This window comes from Verruconis gallopava (assembly GCF_000836295.1).
Source record: "Verruconis gallopava strain CBS 43764 unplaced genomic scaffold supercont1.7, whole genome shotgun sequence".
NCBI lineage: Eukaryota > Fungi > Ascomycota > Dothideomycetes > Venturiales > Sympoventuriaceae > Verruconis > Verruconis gallopava.
In genome coordinates, this window is record NW_015622143.1 from 207,288 (window position 1) to 230,349 (window position 23,062).

General features: G+C 51.1%; 11 protein-coding genes across 12 annotated transcripts; 6 read left to right on the top strand and 5 right to left on the bottom strand.

The window, feature by feature from the left end:
* Positions 1 to 28: 28 nt before the first annotated feature.
* On the top strand, positions 29 to 1,874 carry PV09_02714 (uncharacterized protein). Its single transcript, XM_016355803.1, has one exon. The coding sequence runs from the start codon at positions 262 to 264 to the stop codon at positions 1,585 to 1,587; it is 1,326 nt and encodes a 441-aa protein (XP_016216109.1). The 5' UTR covers positions 29 to 261; the 3' UTR covers positions 1,588 to 1,874.
* Positions 1,875 to 2,514: 640 nt separating this feature from the next.
* PV09_02715 (uncharacterized protein) lies at positions 2,515 to 4,029 on the top strand. Its single transcript, XM_016355804.1, has 2 exons — positions 2,515 to 3,498; positions 3,582 to 4,029. The coding sequence occupies exons 1-2, from the start codon at positions 3,186 to 3,188 to the stop codon at positions 3,806 to 3,808; spliced, it is 540 nt and encodes a 179-aa protein (XP_016216110.1). The 5' UTR covers positions 2,515 to 3,185; the 3' UTR covers positions 3,809 to 4,029.
* A 416-nt stretch (positions 4,030 to 4,445) lies between these two features.
* On the bottom strand, positions 4,446 to 6,018 carry PV09_02716 (uncharacterized protein). Its single transcript, XM_016355805.1, has 3 exons — positions 5,499 to 6,018; positions 5,005 to 5,446; positions 4,446 to 4,934 (listed from the first exon to the last, which is right to left on the bottom strand). The coding sequence occupies exons 1-3, from the start codon at positions 5,830 to 5,832 to the stop codon at positions 4,724 to 4,726; spliced, it is 987 nt and encodes a 328-aa protein (XP_016216111.1). The 5' UTR covers positions 5,833 to 6,018; the 3' UTR covers positions 4,446 to 4,723.
* Positions 6,019 to 6,166: 148 nt separating this feature from the next.
* On the top strand, positions 6,167 to 8,097 carry PV09_02717 (mannose-6-phosphate isomerase, class I). Its single transcript, XM_016355806.1, has 4 exons — positions 6,167 to 6,370; positions 6,434 to 6,931; positions 6,983 to 7,345; positions 7,402 to 8,097. The coding sequence occupies exons 2-4, from the start codon at positions 6,599 to 6,601 to the stop codon at positions 7,927 to 7,929; spliced, it is 1,224 nt and encodes a 407-aa protein (XP_016216112.1). The 5' UTR covers positions 6,167 to 6,370; positions 6,434 to 6,598; the 3' UTR covers positions 7,930 to 8,097.
* Positions 7,762 to 9,233, bottom strand: PV09_02718. Of its 2 annotated transcripts, XM_016355808.1 has the most exons (3): positions 9,005 to 9,233; positions 8,634 to 8,928; positions 7,762 to 8,577 (listed from the first exon to the last, which is right to left on the bottom strand). In XM_016355808.1, exons 2-3 carry the CDS (start codon positions 8,868 to 8,870, stop codon positions 8,134 to 8,136), a joined length of 681 nt encoding a protein of 226 aa, XP_016216114.1. In that variant the 5' UTR covers positions 8,871 to 8,928; positions 9,005 to 9,233; the 3' UTR covers positions 7,762 to 8,133. The 2 variants fall into 2 exon arrangements, with proteins under 2 accessions (XP_016216114.1, XP_016216113.1); XM_016355807.1 differs by having other exon boundaries at positions 8,634 to 9,233.
* Positions 9,234 to 10,309: 1,076 nt separating this feature from the next.
* PV09_02719 (uncharacterized protein) lies at positions 10,310 to 11,636 on the top strand. The gene is made up of 4 exons (XM_016355809.1): positions 10,310 to 10,541; positions 10,602 to 10,697; positions 10,753 to 10,848; positions 10,897 to 11,636. Exons 1-4 carry the CDS (start codon positions 10,398 to 10,400, stop codon positions 11,509 to 11,511), a joined length of 951 nt encoding a protein of 316 aa, XP_016216115.1. The 5' UTR covers positions 10,310 to 10,397; the 3' UTR covers positions 11,512 to 11,636.
* PV09_02720 (uncharacterized protein) lies at positions 11,607 to 13,040 on the bottom strand (the record flags this gene model as incomplete). The annotated part of the gene is made up of 2 exons (XM_016355810.1): positions 11,607 to 12,481; positions 12,536 to 13,040. The coding sequence occupies 2 exons, from the start codon at positions 13,038 to 13,040 to the stop codon at positions 11,607 to 11,609; spliced, it is 1,380 nt and encodes a 459-aa protein (XP_016216116.1).
* A 1,564-nt stretch (positions 13,041 to 14,604) lies between these two features.
* PV09_02721 (uncharacterized protein) lies at positions 14,605 to 16,280 on the top strand (the record flags this gene model as incomplete). Its single annotated transcript, XM_016355811.1, has 2 exons — positions 14,605 to 14,733; positions 14,798 to 16,280. The coding sequence occupies 2 exons, from the start codon at positions 14,605 to 14,607 to the stop codon at positions 16,226 to 16,228; spliced, it is 1,560 nt and encodes a 519-aa protein (XP_016216117.1). The 3' UTR covers positions 16,229 to 16,280.
* A 41-nt stretch (positions 16,281 to 16,321) lies between these two features.
* Positions 16,322 to 17,854, bottom strand: PV09_02722 (uncharacterized protein). Its single transcript, XM_016355812.1, has one exon. It carries the CDS (start codon positions 17,575 to 17,577, stop codon positions 16,546 to 16,548), a length of 1,032 nt encoding a protein of 343 aa, XP_016216118.1. The 5' UTR covers positions 17,578 to 17,854; the 3' UTR covers positions 16,322 to 16,545.
* Positions 17,846 to 19,602, bottom strand: PV09_02723 (uncharacterized protein). The gene is made up of 4 exons (XM_016355813.1): positions 19,049 to 19,602; positions 18,628 to 18,981; positions 18,436 to 18,562; positions 17,846 to 18,372 (listed from the first exon to the last, which is right to left on the bottom strand). Exons 1-4 carry the CDS (start codon positions 19,426 to 19,428, stop codon positions 18,214 to 18,216), a joined length of 1,020 nt encoding a protein of 339 aa, XP_016216119.1. The 5' UTR covers positions 19,429 to 19,602; the 3' UTR covers positions 17,846 to 18,213.
* Positions 19,603 to 19,788: 186 nt separating this feature from the next.
* On the top strand, positions 19,789 to 21,837 carry PV09_02724 (uncharacterized protein). Its single transcript, XM_016355814.1, has 3 exons — positions 19,789 to 20,091; positions 20,142 to 20,440; positions 20,499 to 21,837. Exons 1-3 carry the CDS (start codon positions 20,027 to 20,029, stop codon positions 21,635 to 21,637), a joined length of 1,503 nt encoding a protein of 500 aa, XP_016216120.1. The 5' UTR covers positions 19,789 to 20,026; the 3' UTR covers positions 21,638 to 21,837.
* The last annotated feature ends 1,225 nt before the right edge of the window (positions 21,838 to 23,062 follow it).

Here is a 23,062-nt window from a genome sequence, read left to right on the forward strand (position 1 = left end):
AAGTTTTGATGCTGTTCCTCTGCTACGTCTGCTGCTACTGCTGCCACCGCTTCTGCTGCCCCTTCTTCCCAAGCCCAGTGCGTCGACGTTTCTTCCTTGGTCTATGCCTTTGTCGCCGCCCGCTGCAAACCATTGAGCGCCACATCGCCCGCTGCACGCCCCGCAGCTCTGTGACGGAGTAGTTGCGTGCCTCAACAGTGCGACTGAGTGCCTCAGCCCGTCTCCAGCACGGCCGCCTGCACCGGTCACGAAACCCTCACCATGGCCAAGTCAAGAGCCCGGCCAGCTGCAGCAGAGGATTCGGCCGTTCCGCCGCCGGCAAAGCGACGAAAACCTCTTCCCGACGCTCGCTCCACCGGCTTTGAAGACATCCTGCTTAGCAACAAGAAGGCCGGCAAGAAGCTGGCCCCTGCCCACACAACCAAATCGAGACCCTCGGACGCATCGCGCGTCAACGATGAGGGCGCAGTCGTCAACACACCCAATGGCAATGCGGACGTTATCCGGTCAAGACCGCAGAAGCCAAATGTCGACACCATCAGCATCTCGAGCGACGATTCCAGCGACGATTTCGACCTTGACGAGGACAGGGACGGAGAGCAGGACAATATCACACGCGCACATGCGAAGGTCGAAGGCGCTCCGAATGGCGTCGAACACAATGACGATGGCAAACACAGCGAAGATGAAGACGCTGCTGACGTTGCTGACAACATTTCTGCTGACGAAAATGACGGTGACGAAGCCACCTTCGGCGAGCGATTAGCAGCGCAACAAGCAGAACCGATCGACGTCGAGGCAGCCCTTATCCCAATGGAGGGCGAGGCCACCGACAAAACGTCGAAGGTGAGACAGCTCATACCCACCGGTGCAACATTCAGCACTGTTCTCACCCAGGCTCTGCGCACAAATGACACCACTTTGTTGGAGTCCTGCTTCGAGACGCATGATCTCGAGAGCGTTCGCAATACCTTGTCCAGAATAGACTCCACACTTGTCATCGGGCTCATGACCAAAATCGCAGAGAAGATCTCCAGAAGGCCAGGTCGGCTGGGAAACTTGATGGTGTGGATACAGTGGATCATCATCGCGCACGGCGGCTACCTTGCTGGACAGCCCGACGTTGTGAAGCAGTTAGCCGTGCTGCAGAGAGTCATCAAGGCGCGCGCAGACGGGCTGCAGCCACTCCTGCAATTGAAGGGCAAGCTCGACATGCTCTCCGCACAGCTGGACCTGCGACGGGACATTCTGGAGCGAAATGCACGCAACGAGGAAGAGGAGGTCACCATCTACGTCGAAGGCGAAGAGGACGACAACATGGAAGTATCCGATGAAGAGTCCGAGGGTTCTGCCGGTGAACAGAGGCTTCTTCTGAAGGGCTTCGGCGGTGCAGACGCCAGCGACTCGGACGAAGAAGATGCAGAAATGGGCGTCTTCAGCAACGGCATCGTCAAGGGTGATGCTGAATCATCGGGCGACAGTGACGCGGAGGAAGGCCTTTTTGACGACGAGGCTGAGGAAACCGATGATGACGAAGAGTCCGAATCTGACGATGAGGCGGCCTCAGACGAGGAGGACAGCGACTAGGCTAACGAACATGCCATGCTTGGGTGTCTGTGTGAAGGAATCGTGCATCTGAACAGACGAGCATACAGCCTCGACAAACCTTTGTACAAAGCAACTTTTCTGACTCGTTAATGCAAGCATGGATTCCTGACCAGGAGAATGCGCTGGTTCACGTGCATGGTGTTGTTTGGAACAAAACAACAAGCTGGGCATGACTGTTGATCTTTCAAGCATATGGGAAAAGGCAAATCATCCTTGGGTAGATTATATTTTAGACAAGAGTCTAATTCAGACCATCGTCTCATCCTTCCCATAAGCAGTCCCATTTTGCAGACATACATGAAAAGTAGCCCTCTCTCAGCGTTTGTGCATTACGTCAGCCTAACTCGTAGACATTCCTAGCCCTAGTCCGGTGACGAGCCCTAACTACACCTCTGCAGGCGGAAAAAAACGAAAAGAAGAGAGAGAGAGAAACCATCTCGGGTGGTATTCCTTGCTCGCTGCTATCCGGAGTCAGGACGAGGACAAGTTGTCGCCAAAATGGCACAGCACGGGCCAAAGCAGTCGCTTCACACAGGACGTAGTACGACATGTTTCGTTCTTTGTAGTTCAAGGACAGGAAAGGGAGAAGGGGGTGGGGAAAGGAAATTTTTTTTAAAAAAAAAATTTAAAAAATAAATAAATAAAAAATCAAATAAAAAAAGCCGGTTCATCTTCTATCGCGTCTCTCCCAACCTTACCTCGTCCTGCGGCACAATAAAACTAGGGCGAGATGCCCGTTTCGTTCTAGAAGGTCTTCCCGTGCGCTTGCGTGGAGTACGACCACGGCTCCCACCGAGCCCTTTCGACGTCGTCAGTCCAGACCGGGCAAAAAAAGGGACGATTTGGGGAGGAGGGGGTTTTTGCGTGAGAGTTATTTATTTTTTTTCTGGTTCGTGCCGGTTCAACCACAGGTCTACCGGGCACATCCGTCGCGATCAGCCCGGGGCGAGAACAAACTCCCCCTCCCTCCAAAATGTAACTCCCGGCACGATTGGCTCGACGCGAGGGGCACTAGGAAAAATTAAAGGCATAGTCCCCCTCGAGACGACGGCACCGCTTTGTCTTCTGCGATCCTTTCGTCGTCGTCGTCATCGTCGTCTTTTGTTCTCACCCTGTCCTTTCCACCTTCTCCAGCTCGTTTCCCGCCCGACCCTTTGCAACGGTCCAGACGCCTTTCGCGGTGCGGGCGAATGGGACTATGACTTTGGACACGGCGCTGACGGACAGTATTCCGGTTGGAATCGGCTTCCCGGTAGCACCAATCGCCTAGGTTGCGCGTATCAGGACCGCTTCGTGCGCCTGAGGCGGAGGCAGACTTTGACAGTCGAGGAACGGCGTCAGTGAGCACAGCGACTCGCGGAGTCGCTCGCTTCAGGTTACATCCTTCCGTCGCCCGTCGACTTTGACCCAGTACATAAAAGAATCCCGTCCACGTAACTCGACCAGGCCTTTTTCCTGCTCGCAGCCGACGAAGGCGTGCACGTCTTCAAAGCAACAACACAAAACCAGCCTTCGGAGGACCCGCCATTTCACCTTCTGTCCCTTCGTTGGCAGGGACCTTGGCTGCTCGCTTCGCAATGCATCTACCTTCGCTCCTCACTTTGGTCCTCGCTGCCACCGGCGTCGCGGGCCAGTGGCGCATGAAGCGTGGCCAGGCCGCCTCGGGGCTCGTCCACCGTGTCGGCAAGCCCAGGTCATTGGACTCTCATCTCATCATGGCTCATCAGGCGTTGGCCAAAAGCCCGCGCGCCAATGCCGTCGTGGCCTTCTACGAGGGCCCGCTGTGCCAGGGCGTGCCCGTCTACCTTCATGCCCGGAACCTCACCTGCTATGGCCCCGTTCGCGACGACGTCACATTCACGCTGCTGGCCGCCGACCCGGACTGTCAAGGTGAGTTTCGTTTCTAACCGTCGTCGACGTCGTCATTATTGTTGTGCGTTTGCGCGGTGCGCTAACTAAAACCTGCTTGGTAGTCATGATTCGCCGTCATCCTTGTGGGGTTGACCGCGATGCTACGATCATGGACACCGACGGCTCTTGCTACGCTGGAAGCTCCGATCCAAAAGGTTTGGATGTCTGGGTCCAGTGCGGAGTGCCGTCCGCTATACAGGCCCCTCCTCCAGCACCGAAGAGTACGTCCACTTATTCCTTCTCGAATGATGGCTTCATGGGACCAAAGATCTCATCTTATGGTGGATGAGAGACTCTCGTGTTTTGACGTCTCACAAGACGATGTTCGAACACACGCTTTGGGAGGGTTGCAGGCAGCATATTGTGGACCACGTGAATCGACCATTTACACAATGACAACAGTACCAAACACACAGGACGATCAATGTCTGGTAGCGGATGGCTGGACCTGCCCAGCTTTTAGCGATAGCATAAAATGACGTACTGCTACTAAGCTTCGTGGACGAAGTGCAGCCATTTCGACGTGTTTTACCCTTTTTCTTCTTTTTCAAATGCTCATGCTGTTTCGAACACTGAATGTTGCAGTGATTAAAGTCCCCCCTGTAACATACACCAAGATTTCAAAACCGGACATGAGGAGTTGAATGAAACTTCCGTTTTCTGACCGAGGCGCAAAGGGAAGGAGGATCAGCTTGCGCACGAGGTTGTCGTGGGCCATGACCCGACCAGCCCAAGCTCTTCCCCAAACAAGGCGTGATCGGCAACAAATTGCCTTGCACGTCCAAATCTGCCTCATCGTAAGCATGGTGCATCACCGCATGTAGTCCACGACCGCCAACTTCCAGCGGATCGACATGAGCGTGTTAGCAATCACAGAAGGCCCCACGAATCATGGGGTAAGGGAGAAGCAAAAGACTCTGACTCCCTTTCTAGGTAGAAAAAAGTACGCATTTCATTACTTTGATCTAGTCTTCCCTGTATTCGTCTAACGTTAAAAAAGGGGGCCTCGCCCAAGACCCTCCCCAAGAGATACGAACGTGCGATGCTGACTGTAGCCTTTCCGAGAACACCGAACGAGAAACAATGCCGAGCGTGGTTTGCATGCTCTTTACGCTTCATGTCATGCGCAACGGGATTCTTGCATGAGGATGAACACGATCCCGGAACGGGAGCCAAGAATTTGCGACTCCCCGTGTCGTGATATCTAGATCTCCAGGCCATGCAACCGCTCAAACCACGGCTTCATCTCGTCCCGGCAGCTGCGGTCAGGCGAATCGCACTCGGCAAAACTGATGACGAAGTTGCCGTTTTCGTATACTCCATTGTCCGTGGCGGCGCGCTTGTCCTTCTCGGAATAGGCACACAGCATATGCTGCGGGACCAAAGCGAGCTTCGCGAGGATCGTACCGTGCCACCTGTTCCGTGCTGTTAGTTCAATGGTCGACGCGAGCGTGTGCCTTGTATTTTTTTTGGTTCTGCACTTACTGCACGATGTGCTCCAGCGCGTGACGCTCGGCCTTCTGGAAATTGTACGTTCTGTAGAGCGGGTCGAACCATGCGTCCAAGAAGAACTTCGCCCAGTCCCCGTTGCGCAGAACGAAACTGCGAACGCTCAGTCCTTCCCTGTCCTGAACGAGAAGCAGGTCGACCAGATCGCCCGGCTGGTCTCGTGTTGTCCTAATGACACTATCTGGGGGGACCACAGGGATATCAGTTATTGCCAGCGACTCGATGCGTTGCTTGTTGGTTAGGTGCTCCTCAACTGACAATGACGGATTCGCGATCAGTGTGCGGTCGTCAAGGAAGAGGAAGAACGGCGTTCGTGGAAATACGGTCATTGCATGACGTAAAGCTGGAACTTTCGCCCAGCTTTTAGGAGAGTCGCCAACGTTATACTCGGTCGCCTGCGGCATGAATGTCGCATAGCCTATGAGGATGTCAATTCTTGCGTAGCCAGTCTTTTGCTGCAGATATCTTACCGTGCTTCTCTGCATACTCTTGTCTATTCTGTTTGACAGCCGTGTTGTAGACCTGCCCCTTCTCGTCGTCCAGTACGGTCACTATCACCACATTCGGCTCTCCTGATGGAGCCTTCGTAAACACTGGTGCAACAGGTATGCTGCTTATCTCCGTGGATGATGACGAGAATAACCATGAAAGCACCAAATACAGCAAGCCCAGGGCCAATGCGGCTGTTAACAACGTACGCAATCTGACACGTCGTCGTATTGTGTGTAATATTGACGAACGGCTTTGTCTCGGTGTGAAAGAAGTGGGATGTGAGGATTTACGCCCGGGGTAAGCGTAATGCATTGTGTAGAGGGAAGACTACTCCTTCAAGAGTAAGAGTGAAGCTGAGCGAAGGTTTATGACAAGGTGGAAAGCAGACAGTTGAAGGGGGGCCCGTATCACTTCAAGAATCGACTGAAGCGTTTAGACACTAGTAAGAGACTCTTCGTCATTAGAGTCTGCGTCATGAAGAACTGGGGAACGATGATAATGCAAATGTCGAGTCCAGGGATGGCTCTCCAACTTACGGTGTTGTCTTTGCGCGTGTCGTGTGATTGGTGCGGAGCAGAAAGTGGGTCGCCACCTATCTCCTTTCGACATATGCTTCGAGAACTGTTCAAAATTAACATATCAACATTGTTGCGATACTTTTAAATGGAGCGAATTGTACTTCGCTATGAGTTTTCAGATTTCGTCTGTCTTTGTTTTCTGTAATTCACTAACTATAAAGGACGGATCCCCTTGCTCGTCATAATGAAAGCGATGCGCGACTCGCTGGCTGGCGTGCGATATGGCAGTAGCTATATCTTCATATCAACTCTGGTGCTTGGAGAATTCAACCGTATGTCTGCGACCATACTTCACTCATGCTTGATCTCACATACTGAAAGAGGAGGTTGGGCAGATACTTCGTGATATCCACTATGACGTCTAGATGAGCGCAGATCGTACAGGGGAATGCTTATCACGCCTGCAGAGTTGAAAGAGTTCTGTTCTTGCAGTCATTGAACACGTACTAGATATATGTAAATTCCACATTTCTTTATTTGAATCTCCCCCTCTACCGAAAATGGTCCAATCCGTACTCCAGCTCAAGTGCAGCTGCAACAATTATCCTTGGGGAAAGCAAGGCTGGGATTCAATTGCGGCGACACTTTGTTCGCAAACGCCAGGAACAGACTTTAAAGTTGACGTCAACAAAACCTATTCTGAGATGTGGATGGGGACATATCCTAACTTGCCTTCTTATGTTCTGGAGTCGGGGGAGAGTCTCCAAGATGTTATCAACGCTTATCCAGACCAGCTGTTAGGCAACGCTGTGTTCCAGAAATTTGGTCTGAATCTCCCGTTCCTCCCCAAAATTTTGTCCATAGCGAAGGCTCTGCCTTTACAACTCCATCCTGTACGTGAAGCCTAAGCTCTCTAGGAGAGTCTGACTCATGCATCTCATCAGAATAGAACACTTGCTTCAGAACTCCACCGCCGGAGCCCAGAGCAGTTCACAGATCCCAACCACAAGCCCGAGATAGCCATAGCGCTTGGGACATTTGAGGCCTTCGTAGGCTGGAAGCCGCTTGAGGACGTTGACGAATTGTTGCAGCTAGAGCCTCTTAAGCAGTTTATGCCGCCAGCAAGAAAGCCAGCGTTCGATGACCAGATGCTCAAGGGCGTTTGCGAATTGATGTTAAAGGCAGACGAAGAAACTGTTGCAAGAGTAGGACAGAGATTGCAAGAGCTGCCGAAGGCCATGTTCAAGGAGAAGCACAGGTACATTCAAGAGATGATACCCAGGTTGTGGTCACAGTATGACAAAACGGTATAGTGCCATGTCTTTCAAAGCTTGTCACAGGAAGGTAGTCTTATCGCATGCAGGATAACGGCATTCTCGTCTCCGTCATACTGATGAACTACATGAAATTGTCTGCCGGAGAAGGTATTTACATCCCTGCTGACAGTATCCATGCTTACTTGTCCGGCGACATCATCGAATGCATGGCCAGCTCGAACAACGTACTCAGTACAGGGTTTTGCCCTCGCGCCGATAGAGACAACATCGACACCTTTCTTGAAACACTGAGCTTTATCACGCATAGCGTCGACGAAGCAAGGCTGGAACCTCAAATATTCAAAAGGTCCAGAAGTGGCAAGACCAAAGTATATGAACCGACAATCAGCGAGTTTAGTTTGTTGGCCACGGAGCTTAGCAGTGAAGAGAGCGACTTCATCGAAAAATTAGACGGCCCGAGTATAATGATTGTCACAAGAGGGCGTGGTATCATGAAAACCGGAGAGTATGACTACGAGCTAAAGGAAGGATTTGTTTTCTGTATAGGAGCAGGAGTCGCAACCGAGTATATTGCAGTAAGCGACTTGCAATTGTTCAGAGCGTACACAGAATAACTTGAGCAACGCATCTGGAGTCAAATGTCAAAAAGTTTCCGAGAGATGAGATACAATGCTCTATTTTCCCTCAAAAACGCAAGTAAAACCGACTAGAAACTAGCATCTGAGATGCTACCAATTCGTTCGGATTTTTTCCCTGTCAGAGTGTCCATGCGTACCCACAGCCATAGCGATACTGGTTAAAGAGGCATCTCAACGCATCTATGCAAAAAGAGCAGCAAGAAGCCCAGCGACACCAGCAATTCCGAACACTTTGACCTTCTCGGCAGCGCCAGAAGAGGTGGAAGACGTGCTTGATGAAGTTGTGGTTGAAGCTGTTGAAGAGCCCGAGGTGGAGCTAGCTGTTGTCGTGGCGGAGGAAGAGCCGGAGGACGCCGTACCGGAAGCAGCACCGCTAGCAGAAGCTGAAGCAGAGCTTGACGAGGAGTCGGTCCCGAAGGCACTTGCATCGCCGACGATGCCTCCTTGAACGTTAGATGGAGACTGCGAGCGGCCGGAGGAGCTAGCAGCTTGCGTGTAGGCTTCAAGGGTGTCGCCTGATGAAGGTGGATTGATGACCATGGTCATGCCGGACTGACAGTGCCGCGCATAGCCACAGAAGATCCAGATGGGATCCGTGCTGTTGATCTTTACGGAGAATGCACCCTGGGACGTGCAGGTCAGCGATACGCAAGGCAGGAACAAAGCGGATACGGCCATACCGAGCTGAGTGTGCCAGAGTTGATAGCAGTGTTGCTGGTGGAGCTGCACGGCGAGCTGAAATCGGATTGGACAACTGAATGCGTGCCATGGAAGTTGAATTGGACAATGTCACCGTCCTTTGCGGTCACGCTGTTGGGACTGAAAACATCTCCGGACGAACCGACGTCAACAGTGATGACATCGGCAAGAGCACTCGATGCTAAAGCAAGAAATGACAAGGACTTGATCTGAACCATTATGAGCAAGAATTGTTAAGCTTGTCTATGTGCGGATGCAAGAATGCCAAGCAACAGGCTAAAATTTTAGCGAAGAGAAGGTTAGAGCAAGATTGAGAAGGAATAGTGAGAGGCCACAGGAGTTGATATAATACCTCGTCAAGGAACGATCTCCCCTATCAAGTCTAAGCCTAACGGCCCCAAGTAAGCACAAGGTCAGGTAAACCCTGGTCATAAAGAAGTATGGCAGCCGAATTTCAAAGCAGGATGAGCAGCGCCTGAAGCACCGTGCAGATACATCACTTGTGGTAGATCAGAGCGCGCTATCGTCCAAGCGCGCTGTTTGAAGGACAGCTTGAGTGAAACCCGAGCAGACCGTGATTGGGTGCGGAGTATGTGGCTTTCTTAGTGGAAATTATGATTAGAACAAAGTAGCTCTGGGCTCGCATTAGCTTGGCGTGCCTGAGGACTAGCCCTGGAGGTTTTACGAGACTTTGTCAGCAAGAATACGGTCCAATCCGACACATGACGGGCACAGTCGTGGACGCTTGTAGACGAACAGCCTGATGGTGCTCATGTTTGATTGTTCCCCTGACCCGGGAGCTCCCTGTTTCGGACGCCCAAAATAGTAATCTCAGCAGCCACCCCAAAACACGCTAGAAGGCTTGGAAGCTGACTGTGATTCGGCATTTTTCACTATACGGCGTGGAATTAAGCTCATACTGCATACAACGTCGGAGGGTTGTCGTCAGCTTGTGCGAGGTGATGCAGAATGTCTTTTTCGAATGAACATCGGCGCCATGCATTGTCCGTAAAACCAAAGCGACGTCGAGAACTTCCGCTCAGGACTTTCAGGCTTCACGATCTTCGACCTTATTAGATGTCATTCAAAATTTAAGCGACTCAAAATTCTATTCAGTTCAATAAATAAAAGGGCACGTGTGTGAAAAGCAGACAAATATCCACTCCGTTAGTTGATATGTAGAAGCAAAACCAAAATAAAGCCATGTGGGCTTAAACTCTAGTTGAAAGAGCTAAATACACAATGATGAGTTCAACCCCTATACATTGAATCTCCGCACTACGCCTAGGCTTCGCTTTTAAGGTTTTCGTCAGAGCCATTGCTCCAGAATGTACGTCCATAACCAATGATGCAGTAAGCCTGATGCCCCAAGCGCTCTACTGCAGTCTCTTCCGTCCAACAATTTTTAGACACACTGGCGTCGGAATGTCAAGACAGATCAGCACACGGTATAGATTCGGCCTCAAGAACATCAAATGGCTCTGCTGGTAGCGCAACGTGCATGAACAAGTCACCTCTGCTGCGGTGCCGTTGTGCGAATACTGCGACCCGACCCCCGGAACCAATAAGGATTCGAGCAAGGGCCAGGGGGGTGAGCACGAGCGCTTTGACGGATCCCCAATGTTGTTTGCTGCTGTGCCTGATCCTGTGGTGAGACGTCGTTGTGAGCCAGTGAACAGCCGAACAAAGACCGCTGGGTTCTTCTCTGGGCTGGAATCGAGGCGATCCGTTGCATCTATTCCAACATGCTCCCTCCCATTAGCCCCAACGTCCTTGAAAACAATCCTAAGTTCAAGGCCTTGTACACGAATCTTGCAGGCTCGAGGTTGAATGCCGATGGGTCAACACGTCTCATCAAGCAGCAGAGGGCGCAAGCCGAATTAGAGAAGGTACACGTGAAGCTGATCAGGTCTTCATCTGTGCTGCAGCACTGACTGTTCTTTGAATAGCAACTTGTCACCGCGCGGCGGGATGCAGCCCAACGCACACTCCTCAAGGATGCTCTTCGAGCCGTAAGCCTACGTATGAATGATCTTCCTCCGGAGGTAAATACCTTGCATGGGTGCTGATCGTTATGGAATCCGCTGATTGTTATACCAGTTGATCGAAACCTGCCACATCATCTCTGCACAGCTAGAGGATGCGCTGTCACCGTCTGATTTAGATATTCTGACCGATGACATTGATTATTTTGTGGTACGACCCACTTTCTCATCAGTTGACATCCAAAGTCTCACTTGTTAGTCGCACATTAAACCAGTTGCATCCGAAGTATCGAAGCAACTGGAGGATTCAGCACTTCTTCTTGCCAAACTGGCTCTCGCAGACGTGAACATCTCTCAAGATGCACAAGCTCTTTCTCAACTCACTACTCACGCTTCGGCCCTTCAAGAGACTATTGCGAACCAGACTGCGAGCATATCACTTACGAGGACCCGAATCACAGAGCTAGGCGACCAGATCCATGCGGCATACCGCGATCTGTTTGAAACCTCCATTCGAATCATCGAACAAACGATCCATGGAAGTATCTCTCGTGGTACGAAGGCGAAAGCAGAGCACCTTGCTGTTGTCGCCAAGGGAATGGAGCTCAAGCTGCAAATATTAGCCCAAACAGACTCCATACTCACAGATCCCGCTCTGCAATCTGACTTGGAGGAATACAAGTCACGTCTGGAAAATGCGGATGCTGATCTTTCGTCACGTGCAGCTGCAGCTGAAAAAGCACTTTCAGAATATGAGAGAGCTGGAAAGGGCATGACTGAAATTGCCAAACGATATGCGGACTTGATGAAAGCATGCGACGGAGTTCGAGATGAGATTCAGAAACTGGAGTCAAGAAGCTCGGACGTGGACTGAACAGCACCTGAAAATTCTTCATTACCGAGCTTCCCTTCCCCCACTTGTCATGGCATAAAAGGTCTTCTACGGTATTAAAAGGGGGCGCCATAACGTTAATCAATGGAATATTCCGAAGCAACGCTACGCGGTTCTCTTTGCAACCAATGCTGACTTCCTTGACTCCGGTGTTGCCCTATTGCCAACATGTGTTCCAAAGAGTCATCGCTCCCGCGTTCTATCCATGTTGTTCTCATCGGCGGATACTTTGACTGCTCAGTACTAGCACTGGTCATCGTCACCTGGTCAGCCGGTACAACCTTACGCTCCACCTCTTTAGTGACTACAATGCCGCCACCATCCAATGATGGCCGACCAGATCCTCCAGCATTTGCAGATATTTTGGTACGCATGTTGACTTTCTTAGCCCTCTGTGGGTATACAACAGGGAATTCTGCATCTCCCTTCACTCGTATGGGGCGAAGAGCCGGATGTAGCTCGTTAAACTCCTCGACTGCCTCCTTTTCATCTGCCCGCCTTGCTCTGGCTGGCTCTTCCACGTAAGCCGGAAATTGCATCTCATGGCTTTCTAGGTTCGTCTTCTCCTGCTTCGCATAATGGCGACCGTAATATGAGGGGTCACTTGAGTGATTGTGCACCTGTCCCTTGAAGAGAATTTTAAACGGCGCCAAGTTGCATACAATGCAGGCAACGCTAGCTTCAATCGCCGACCAAATGTTCAACCACGATATCTCCGGCTGTCTATGTTCTTTGTTTGTGAAAATGACCCTCATAATTGCGAAGAAGATTATCAAACCACCTAGTGAAAAAACACTGATAAGCGCCAGGCGAGTCTTTAGTGGTAACTTGACTCTCCAGGCCAGCGACATTGGGAGCGCCATGATTAAGAGATCTGTGAGGATATCGACGGATGTGCTAAACCTTAAGGAAACCAATGCAAGCCGCACGTTTCTCGGAGTAGTGCATCCAACTACAAAAGTGTTAGCTTCAACATGCCAATAGCAAACTCTGGCTTGCTTCCTACTTCCGGAAAAGTCGCTGCACGAAACTGGATATGTTATCACACAGCCAATATATGCCAATGCCGTGATGATAACGATAATCCACCAAGCGATTAAATGACCTCTAACATTTGTTGCCAGGCGTCTAAAAAATGCTAGAAAACTACCCTTCACTGCCCACAAGCATGTCCAATAGATCATGGTTTCGGCAAATTGATATTTCAGGAAATGCGGTATGGTTCCGATGATGTTTATTGTCGCTGCGCGTTTGATCGATGCTGAAAATTGCTCCATCTCCACCGCAACGTACATGGATGGGAGCATTATCTGAGTGAGGGTTGCGTTCGCTAACAAGCAAATCAACGCAAAGCCAGCTAGACCGTCGTCGATGAAAATGCGCTTGGAGAATTTGATCCGGATCAGTATTCGAGCGCAGAAGAAGAGTGTGGCGATTCCGAAGAGTGACCAGACGATAGAGATGAGGACGACATGTTTAGCCTTTGCGCCTTGGTCCTCGTAGCTCACCATCTTGATCTGACGTTTTCGTCGACAAAATCAGCAGAACTCGACCTCCTTATTACTGAGAGGAAGTCAGAGCCAGAGTCTATCCGTTCTTGGTCGTAAATTTGGCGGGTTATCTGTATCCCACAAAGATATAGATATAAATCAAAGTCCACCTTCGTACGCGCAGACAGTATATCATACTTCCACAGTCTGATCGATGTCATGGTCGCGCGTATCCAGCACCTTGTCCGGCTAAATCACGCAAAGGGAAATAGCGTGCATAGAGCCGAGTCTGCAGTGTACAGAAATTGCATATTTCTGGCAAAGAGCAGGAATTGGACCAGGCCGAGAGGAACAAGCACAGTCGGCGATTAACCCTCGGAGATGGAAATCGCACCAGGGTTGAAATCTGTTTGGGACAGGGCATTACTTGTATGGCTCGTATATGAATTTATCTCCATCGTTGCTATTGGAGTGCTGGTAGTTGGACCTTTGTTCTTTCTCTGCTGTGTATGCCTTGGACTTGCGTATATCTGTATTAGATTGTGAATAGGTGCACACCAATCCAAGGTGTCCAACATATAATAGTGACCATCAAGTTCACGGTCCCTTATCTCGCGCGACGAGGATGCAAATCAAGATATGGTTGGCACGTGTGCATAGCGAAAGGGTTTTTGTTTCATATCACCAAAGTCGGATCTTTGCCCTTAAAGAATAGCCCTCGTTCCAGGGCAGAGGAGGGCAAAACTCTAGAAAAAAAATCAGTCGTTCTAGAGCAATTTCTAGCCGGCGACGGAAATTATTCGTCGAGTGTCACTGAGATGGGACTTTGGGGAGGCAATTTCAATCCGCGAGCAAATTTACCATTTGGTTGACCTCGTGTGCAAGATGGTGGCAACTGCACAAACTTATCCATCATAAGGACTTCCATTGCGGCGGACCGTTCCCGAATTCAACTACAGCTCTTCGTCTCACATGTGCCAAAAAAAATTGTGGTTTCGAAATTTTGGAAGCTCTTTCTGCCCGTCTTGCGCGCAAAGCGCGAGCCGGTCACCCGCGTAACTGGCATTGATGGATAGAAAGAGAGGGTGGAGTACGTTTTACTTGCGGAACCATAAATACGACATTGTTCACATCTGTTACCAACAGGCCGCTAAACTGACAAATTATTCGCAATTTGTGATGCCGGCTTGTCCCACAGCCGGGAGAATCGAAATGTATCAGCGGTGCCTTGCTGATGTGTTCCACGCGCTCGTTCAGTCTGCGATTTCTGCCCAGTTCTAGCGTTATGTCTGATCCGACCTGGGAACAGAATCCTACGGCAGCAACCGATATGAAGGAACGCCACAGCTTTAGAGAGTCAAATATGCGCTCTGTGTCGTGATGTCTTATGTTCGCTTAGCATCATAGCAAGAAGGATTTCGGCGTGTTGTTCTGACAGCTTCATATGTTTCGCTTTTCTGTTAATAACGCTGGTGTCAGGGAAACCTTCCATAACCTTCATTTGATATACACGGTTTCCATACTTGACTAGTGTCTCCTTATCTTCTAAATTTCCATCGGTGTTGGCCCTTTTTAATTTTGAAGCATGCGCTTGGCAGATTTTTGGCCGGTCATCCTACTTTTTCCCGCAGTTACCGCTCGGCCAGACAGTTCAATTGACTTAACGTTGAAGACCTCCAATACAATTGAAAGCCGCAAAGATGAATCTAATTGTGTAAGCTTAAGACCTAATTCACTATTTACATCACCTCACGGCGTTGCTCTAATTTCTTATTCAGTGCGCGGTGTTACAAAAAGCTCTTCCAAACAAGATCATAAGCCCGAATCAGATATTTAGCTTTTATTCCCAACAACAAACCTATTGGGATAACCAGGAGCGTGAAGTCTCTCCGGCATGTTTTGTGTTGCCCACAAGCGCACAAGAAGTGTCATCAGTTCTTACAGCACTGGTTGGACAGCAATGCCCGTTCGCAATAAGGAGCGGAGGCCACAGCCCAATCCCAGGTTGGAGCAGTATCCAACGCGGTGTGACCCTCGATCTCAGCAATTTTAGTGGAATAGACGTTGCTGCGGATAAGTCTTACGTGAATATCAAGCCTGGAAATCGATGGTCGTCAGTTTACTCTCAGCTTGACGCTCTCGGTTTGGGGACCTCAGGAGGTCGGGTAGGCACAGTTGGTGTGGGCGGGCTGGTGACTGGTGGTGGCATCTCGTACTTCTCCAAGGAGAGAGGTCTGGTGTGCGACAACGTCTTGGAATTTGAGACTGTTCTAGCTAATGGAAGCATCGTCATGGCTGACGCGAATACCAACAGTGATCTGTACAAGGCGCTTAAGGGAGGCACCAGCAACTTCGGCATCGTCACAAATATCAAGATGAAGACCTTCAGTTTCCCAGGGGGAAACATGTGGGGAGGAACCGTCTTCCATAAGACCGATGACGCAACACGAACAAAGCTTTTCAACTACTTCTCTTCCCAGTATGCCACGAGCTCGAGCGACGTACATGCCCATTGGATCTACAGCTGGAGCTACGTCAACGCGGTCGCGACCAACATCTGGGCCAGCGCGAGCAACATTCAGTACACAGTTCCAGTCACAACGACGCCGGACATCTTCAAACCGATTGTGTCGTCCGACGTTGCACTCATTTCCACCGCGGCGCCCAGCACTCTCACAGACCAAGCCCAACAGATGGCCAATTTGAATCCGGATGGCAGCCGGCAGCTCTTTGCAACGCTCACGTTCAGGAACAACGCTGACTTCATGGAGCAATTTTACCAGCTGAGTAGCAAAGCTGCCCAGTCCATTGGGAACACTCTCGGCCTGCAATGGACCATGTCGTTCCAGTCGCTCCCCCATAGCGTGTATAGTCAAGGAACAAAGACGGGTGGCAATTCCCTCGGACTGGATGACGAGAAAGATGATCTGATTGTGGCTCTGCTCACGGCCACGTGGAAGCTTGGTCTGGATGACAACGCTGTCTACACTGCTGCTCAGAGTTTCTTCACCCAGGCAAAGGCCAAATCAGTGGAATTCGGCGTTGACAACGATTTCCTATACCTGAACTATGCAGCTGAATTTCAGGATCCCATCAAGAGTTATGGAGCTGCTAGCGTTGCAGAACTCCAGCAGGTCAAGGCAAAGTATGACCCGCATGGTGTCTTCTCAACGCTGGTGCCTGGAGGCTTTAAGATTCCACCGTCATGAGAAAGAAGATGGTATAAGACTAGATGCAGTTGTATACACTGTTAATATGTAGTACAAGTAATTATAATACATACTCGTACACATTTTGTTATGAGGCAATCTGTGTAAAAGCAGGGCTCAATCTACACGTACATACGTGCAAGCCAAAAAATATATGAACTCATTATCCTTTAACAACCGCATGAGCTGTTGAGCTATACAAAAACAGCCGACGAGTTCAATTCTTTCGCCCCTGTAAACGTGGGTATCATGGAATGCGCCTCATGGTCTCGTTACTTTATCCCGGACACGACCCTCGATCAGTCCGGCCATCTCGCTCACTTCAAGTAGTGTTTCCTGTACAAAAAGATCGACACGAGCAGCATGAGGATCGAACCCACCACGACTACGACGATGACGGCCGTCAAGGCATCCTTGCTCAAAGCCATACCTTTCGTCTGACTTGGATCGGCAGCGGCTTCGCTAGCGAAGCTCACGCCGCCAGCACCAGCTGGTACGGTCGAGGTCGTCTGCGTGCTGCTGGCCGCGGCCGGTGAAGCTTGAGAGGACAGCGTGGTCGACACGCTCTTCATCACGCTGCAAAGTTGATTGACGCCGTTTCCGTCTCGGAAATACGACAACATCGAGTTGGCGGGTATGCTCTGGCTCGCGCAGGCGGCTTGCGCTTCCGTCTGTACGGACTGGAGAGACTGGATGCAGGAAGACGAGCACGGGTTGAGCGCGTTGAAGTCGTACGGTTGGCATGACGGGATAGGCTGCTGGTAGACGGTGTTGCAAGCTGAGCTAAGATTAAGGTCCGTCGGGTTGTCGAAGGAGGCAATGCTGTAGTCCGACACTGCATCAACGCACAGCCGCAGGCTGGAGATGAGGATAAGAAGGACTGCCGGAGGCCAGGTTCCAAATTGAAAGAAGATGTTCATGGTGTCTTTGAAACCCTTGCGTGATCTCTGCATGAGCGTTCCGCACAAAACACAACAGCCAGGATCTGGTGATAGACAACAATGAGATACTATCGAGAGGTTTAACACGCATGAACACGAAGGGGGGGGGGAGAAAAATTGGAGCAGTGAAGCTAAATGTACTTTGATTGAAACCTTCTGCTTTTGCCAACTGTCTGTATCGCCTACCCTAAGTTCAAGGGGGGTCTCGTAAGATTTCTTGCTCGTCCCCCCTCCAAAGAAAAAAAATTGTTTTGCATCCTTGGTCCTTTGGGCCATTGATTTTGATCTGTCGTGACCGTCGATAAGACCATTACCCGCCGAAAATGGGTTGGAGCACCTCAAGCTAGTGGGCGACGAGACCTTGGGCCTATTTCGTGAAACCGGGGGCTGGCTCGTTTCGAGTTCCATCGGCCTATCGCGTTTCTTCAACGATGTTTGGCTGGACGCAAAGGCCCAGACGACCAAGTCCCGGGCGAGGAGCGAACACCATGGGCTGAAGAAGGCCGTTGATGCGACAGCTGTATTGAAGATGTGGTAGTGCGAAGGCTGTTGTAGAGCCAAGCACCTGCATCTAGCGTGGCATTTTTTGACATGTTCTAACTGCAGCCTTCCGCTCTTGCATTTGCGCTTGCGTTAGTTCAAAAAAAAAAAGGCACTGTTTGTGGATTCAATCTGTTCCAGTCCTAGGGGCGAATGAACACGGCGAAAAGGAGGCATTTCAGAGACTCCAATTGATTCCAGTATAGAAGTATCACGCCATGTGGTGCGTTGAGGGGGTGCGAGATATGCAGTGTTGTCAGCGAGCGCTCAAGGAGCGAGGTGCTTCAGGTCGCCTTCTGTGACTGTACCAAGGCATGGCGGCTTGGGCCGAGAATCTCCCTTCTCACCTGATACTTCTTCAAGCGACATTCCTCCTTTCGCAAGTAATGCTCTTTCAAATTTCTCTATGCTAAATCTTGGAAACGCGCCTGGCGTTACATAGCAGGACTTTGCCTCACTGTCATAAATTTTTAACCCCTGATTTGCTGGAAAATCCCTAAATGCTCAGTCGTCCCACGATTCATCCAAGTCATCGATAAGTCTGTTTTCATCCTCGGCATGTCTTCCCCTGACATTGCCGTTGCCATTGAGCGACAGACGAGAGTATCCCCGCCTTCCTGGAAGAAGTCGGATGCAGGAGGAGAAAAGGATGACGAACATGTCCTTTTCACATGATGTCAGCCAGCTGTTCTTGTGTTTTCAAGTGCCGCATAAACAATGACGTACCGAGAAGAAACTCCAGATACCCGCCCACATTGAATAGTTGGGCAGCTGTCTCCAGCCGCGCTGATGCATCACTGTCCGCTGGTATACGCAGCCACCGACCAGGTACGCCATGACGGCGATGAGGAGGCTGACACATATCAGTAAGCTGCCTTCAAGAGACGAACCAGGACATCGTCGCCATGTAACACTTACATAACTCCAAACACACCTCCAGGACTCAATTGTGACGGGGTGGTCTCAATGCCAGCACAAGCGGCCGTGCTCCTCGCCTCAAAGAAGTAAGTGCACTTGTCCGGGCTGGCTCCAACAAAGGACACCGACACCTTTTGAGCGTTCGGCAAGACATCCTTCTGGCACAGCAACGATATGATAGTCGATTTTCTCCTTGTCTTCGTCTTCGACACGCGTAGCTCCTCCGTTTCATGCCCGAAGCTTTGTGAGCCCTTGTGTTTCAGGTCCTCGTCATCGTCATCGTCGCAGGGCGAGCCGTTCGTGTAGTTGAGCACCAGCTTCGATCCTCGAAAGACGAGCTCCGAATTCTGCTGCCTGTGGCGACATCAGCGTCAGCCTTTCCTTTTGGCGCGGTCAGATCTGGCCCCGTGATGTTACACACCCTATCGAATAGGTCTTCTTCCCTTGCGTGTAGAAAGCGCTGACATTCTTGCGCATACTCTTTGAGAGACCCTCAACGTCGTCCAGCTCTTCCACGACGGGCGCGCAGAAATTCAGGGTGAAGTTCGAACCGTAATCCCAGCCGTTAGCGTGCCAACTCTCTGTACGCGCGTCCGCCTTCTTCTTGTCCTTGGGGTCGGGGAGGTGGACGGAGATGGGGTTCAGATCAAAGAAGTGGCCCGTCGTGGGACTTCGAATGGTACACGGCTTCAGCATCGGTTCTCTCGCTTTCTTTTCGCTCTTGTCGGGCGAATCGGCCGCCGTGGGGGTCGCGACGGCGGCGAGAACTGCTAAGATTGCGCTGAGAAGCGTGGACTTCATGGCTACCTCCGAATCCGCATGGACGGGAACACCAGGCCTTTCAGAGGAAGAGTTTGTTGGTGCGCGGCAGCGGCAAGTGAACGTGTGCTTCTCCTTTCTCCTAGGGCAAGTCTTAGGATGACTTAGTCCAGCGTACCGACTACCAGCAAGGTAGCGTTCTGGCGCGTGGTGAGAGTCGCTCAGGCGAGCGGCTCAAGCCCAGCCAGACGCCGCGACAAGGACACGCAGGCAGCGCGAGTTTCCCCCGATTGGCTGCGGGCGAAATCTGGACATCTGGCGCTAGCCGAGTGCGGAACCGGATCTGGAGAAAGGCGTCATGACCTGATGAACGAAGCAACGGCCGGACGAGCATCCGGCCCGGCAAAAGACTCGTACCTGAACAAGTACAAAAGATGCACCAACTCCCTTTCATGACGGGCCACTGACGCTGCCAGACGACAGCCCTTTAGCCACCGCTCGCCCAATTCTGTCGAAGCGTCGCGTTTTGTCTCTTCTTTTGTTTTTTTTTCTTCTCTTCGCACCCCTGCAAATTCGAGGGGGTTTCTGTAAACAACTGTGGTTCTGTCTGAGGTGCCATACTCCAATTGACAACGTCAATATGGCAAAAGGCCAACACGCAGCCTCTGCCAGGTCAGAAAAGCATGGCTACGAGTTTTTCGGACCGTACGCTCCATCGTTGCCCGCTTGGCGGATCCTTCACTGAAACCTTCTAGGCCCGGCGCGTTCGTTATATCCACTTGCCTCCCAATCCTCTCCTACGCGTTCGCACTTCTCTGCAACGACATCACCGGCTGCCCCGCAACATCGTTGCTGCATCCGTCGACGCTGACTTTGGAAAAACTCAAGCTTGAGGTGGGATGGCAGGGCTGGTCTACGATCTTCACGTGGAAAGCCTTTGTGGCTAACTTGGGCTGGTTTGGCTTAAGTCTGGTGCTGAATCGAGTGTTGCCTGCCACGGAGGTTGAAGGCACACAATTGAGATCAGGCGGTAGACTAAAGTACAGGTTCAACGGTCCGTTGGCATGGTCGGTTTCTGCGTGTGCAACGATTCGACTAACCTTGCTTGATAGCATTCTACTCCGCCGTCTTCATCATGTCCGTTCTGGCAGCTGGCACCATCGCTCAGGGCGCTGATTTCGTCGTCTGGACATTCATCTACGACAATTTCGTGCCCCTACTCACATCGAACATCATCCTCGCTTATGTCCTTGCCACGTACTGTTATCTCGCTAGTTTTGGTGTGAAGCCGGGCAACAAGGACAATCGCGAGCTAGCGGCGGGCGGGCATACTGGTAACATGCTCTACGACTGGTTTATCGGACGTGAGCTGAATCCGCGTGTGAGAATGCCACTGCTAGGAGAGATCGATATCAAGGCCTGGATGGAGCTCAGACCGGGCTTGCTTGGCTGGATTGTGCTCGACTGCGCCTTTGTCGCCGCTCAATACAGACACTATGGATATGTGACCGACTCCATTATTATCGTGACCCTGGCGCAGAGTATCTACGTCTTTGACGCGCTGTACATGGAGCCTGCCATCCTCACCACCATCGACATTATCAGCGATGGCTTCGGTTTTATGCTCGCATTTGGCGACATCGCATGGGTGCCCTTCATCTATTCTCTGCAGGCACGCTACCTATCTGTTCATCCCGTTTGGCTTGGCTGGTGGAACGTGCTGGTCTTCAGCATTCTAGGTCTGGGTTACTGGATCTTCCGTTCTACCAACAATGAGAAGAACCGTTTCAGAACGAATCCTAATGACCCTCGCGTCAAGCACCTCAAGTACATCCAAACAAAAGCGGGCAGTAAATTGCTCGTGAGTGGCTGGTGGGGCACGGCGCGACATATCAACTACCTCGGCGACTGGATCTTGTCCTGGTCATACTCGTTGCCTACTGGCATTGCAGGCTACCAAGTCTACCGTGGCGCCTCGGCCTTGGCTACAAAGGCCGCTGCCGAAATCAAGTACGGCCAAAGTCTTCCCCCAGGCGGTCACCAGATGGTAACCGACGAGCTCGTCATAGTAGCTCCCGGTGACGCCAGAGGTTGGGGTATGATTGTTACCTACTTCTTCATGTTATATTTTGCCATCCTCTTGATTCACCGCGAGCGCAGGGACGAGGAGAAATGCAGCAAGAAGTATGGCGACGACTGGAAGGAGTATTGCAGGAGGGTGCCAAGCAGAATCATACCCTATATATACTGATTCTTCTGCTCTGCACGTCCTGTTATGGAGTCGGTGGCTCATAGCCCAGCTGGATTCTTGCCAGAGCTTCCGTGCAGAAACGTATGGTTTTATTTTTCGGGCTCGTTCCGGCTGCTGTCTACCTCATTTCTTGGAGATTGGCGCAGAAGTCTTACTCAGAATATTCGAATTGTATTCTTTGATTCAAAGCGCACATGAAACATATCGTGAGGCAGCCTTTCCATTCTCTTTCCGAACTTTATAGGCCAAGTGACCACCGTAAGTCGAATATTATCATTCTTGAATTTTTTTTTTTTGCAACGACGCTCGAGCTATCCTCTGGCAATTAGGCGATACGGCTCGAGGCTCGCCTCGTCATTGCACGAAAGTTTTCCCAACCGTTGTGCAAAAGGTAATGTAAAAGAGCACATGATCGTTCACGGGGAACACGAGCGGGCTGACGTCAGTAACGGAGATCTCCAAGGACGTCGAGCGCCTGGGGCGCTTTTCGAGGAAAGGAAGATAGCGGGCAAACGGTTTTTGCGTGGTGTCAAAATCCCATCGGTGAAGCGACCTAATGCAACCGTCCGCGCAGACTGGCACGTCTTGTTCGGCAAACCGGACTAGAACGGGAACGTCCCACTCGTGCTAAAGCAATGGATGCAGGCAAAAATCCAAGTCATTGCAGATGGCGCCTGACTCCACGGCGATAGATGAGACGAGCCGAGAATGGTCGGCCAAAACACTGTGCATGTATGGAGTGGCTTGTCCGGGCGCGAGTTGCATTCGCTCCAGTCACCGGTGAAACTTCAATTGAAAGAGGACGTCAAGCAAAGGAGGGGGACGACTCTGCACCATGGCGTTGGACGGCGTCAGTAGTTCTCGGAGACTTGTGGCTCGAGGAGATTATCTGATCTGCGGGATCTGGAAGCGTCCATCACTTTGACAACGCACATACGAGCGTGCCGATAGTGTGGGCCGCGAAATAGTTTCAGCTGGTTCTGAACCCCGCCATTGTCGCTTTGATACTTTGCAGAAGGCTGCCGTCTGGGACGAGAACATTGATTTACATATTCATAGGGTGCGGGTTAAGCGACTAGTACTCAATACCACTTTCGTCGCCACTGACAACTACACGTCACGGGGGATCGGCGGTATGGCCTGCGGACATACTCACCTCTTTTCATTTTTCCCTTTTTCTATTCGATGTTTGGCGGGGCCCTCCGGCAGCTTCTCGTCGGCAACCTCTTTCGCATCCATCCGAAGATTTTGGATACGTCAAGCTCGGAAGAAGTGAAGTGACTCATATCCGGGCTTCACTCGAGGCTGAAGAATGAATGCGCATTGCGGTTATCACTGGTTGAGAAATTTCACGCAAACTTGAAACAGGTCAAAAGGAATGTTCAGAGTCGCAGGGTCAGAGATGTATTTGGTATCTTATGTGCG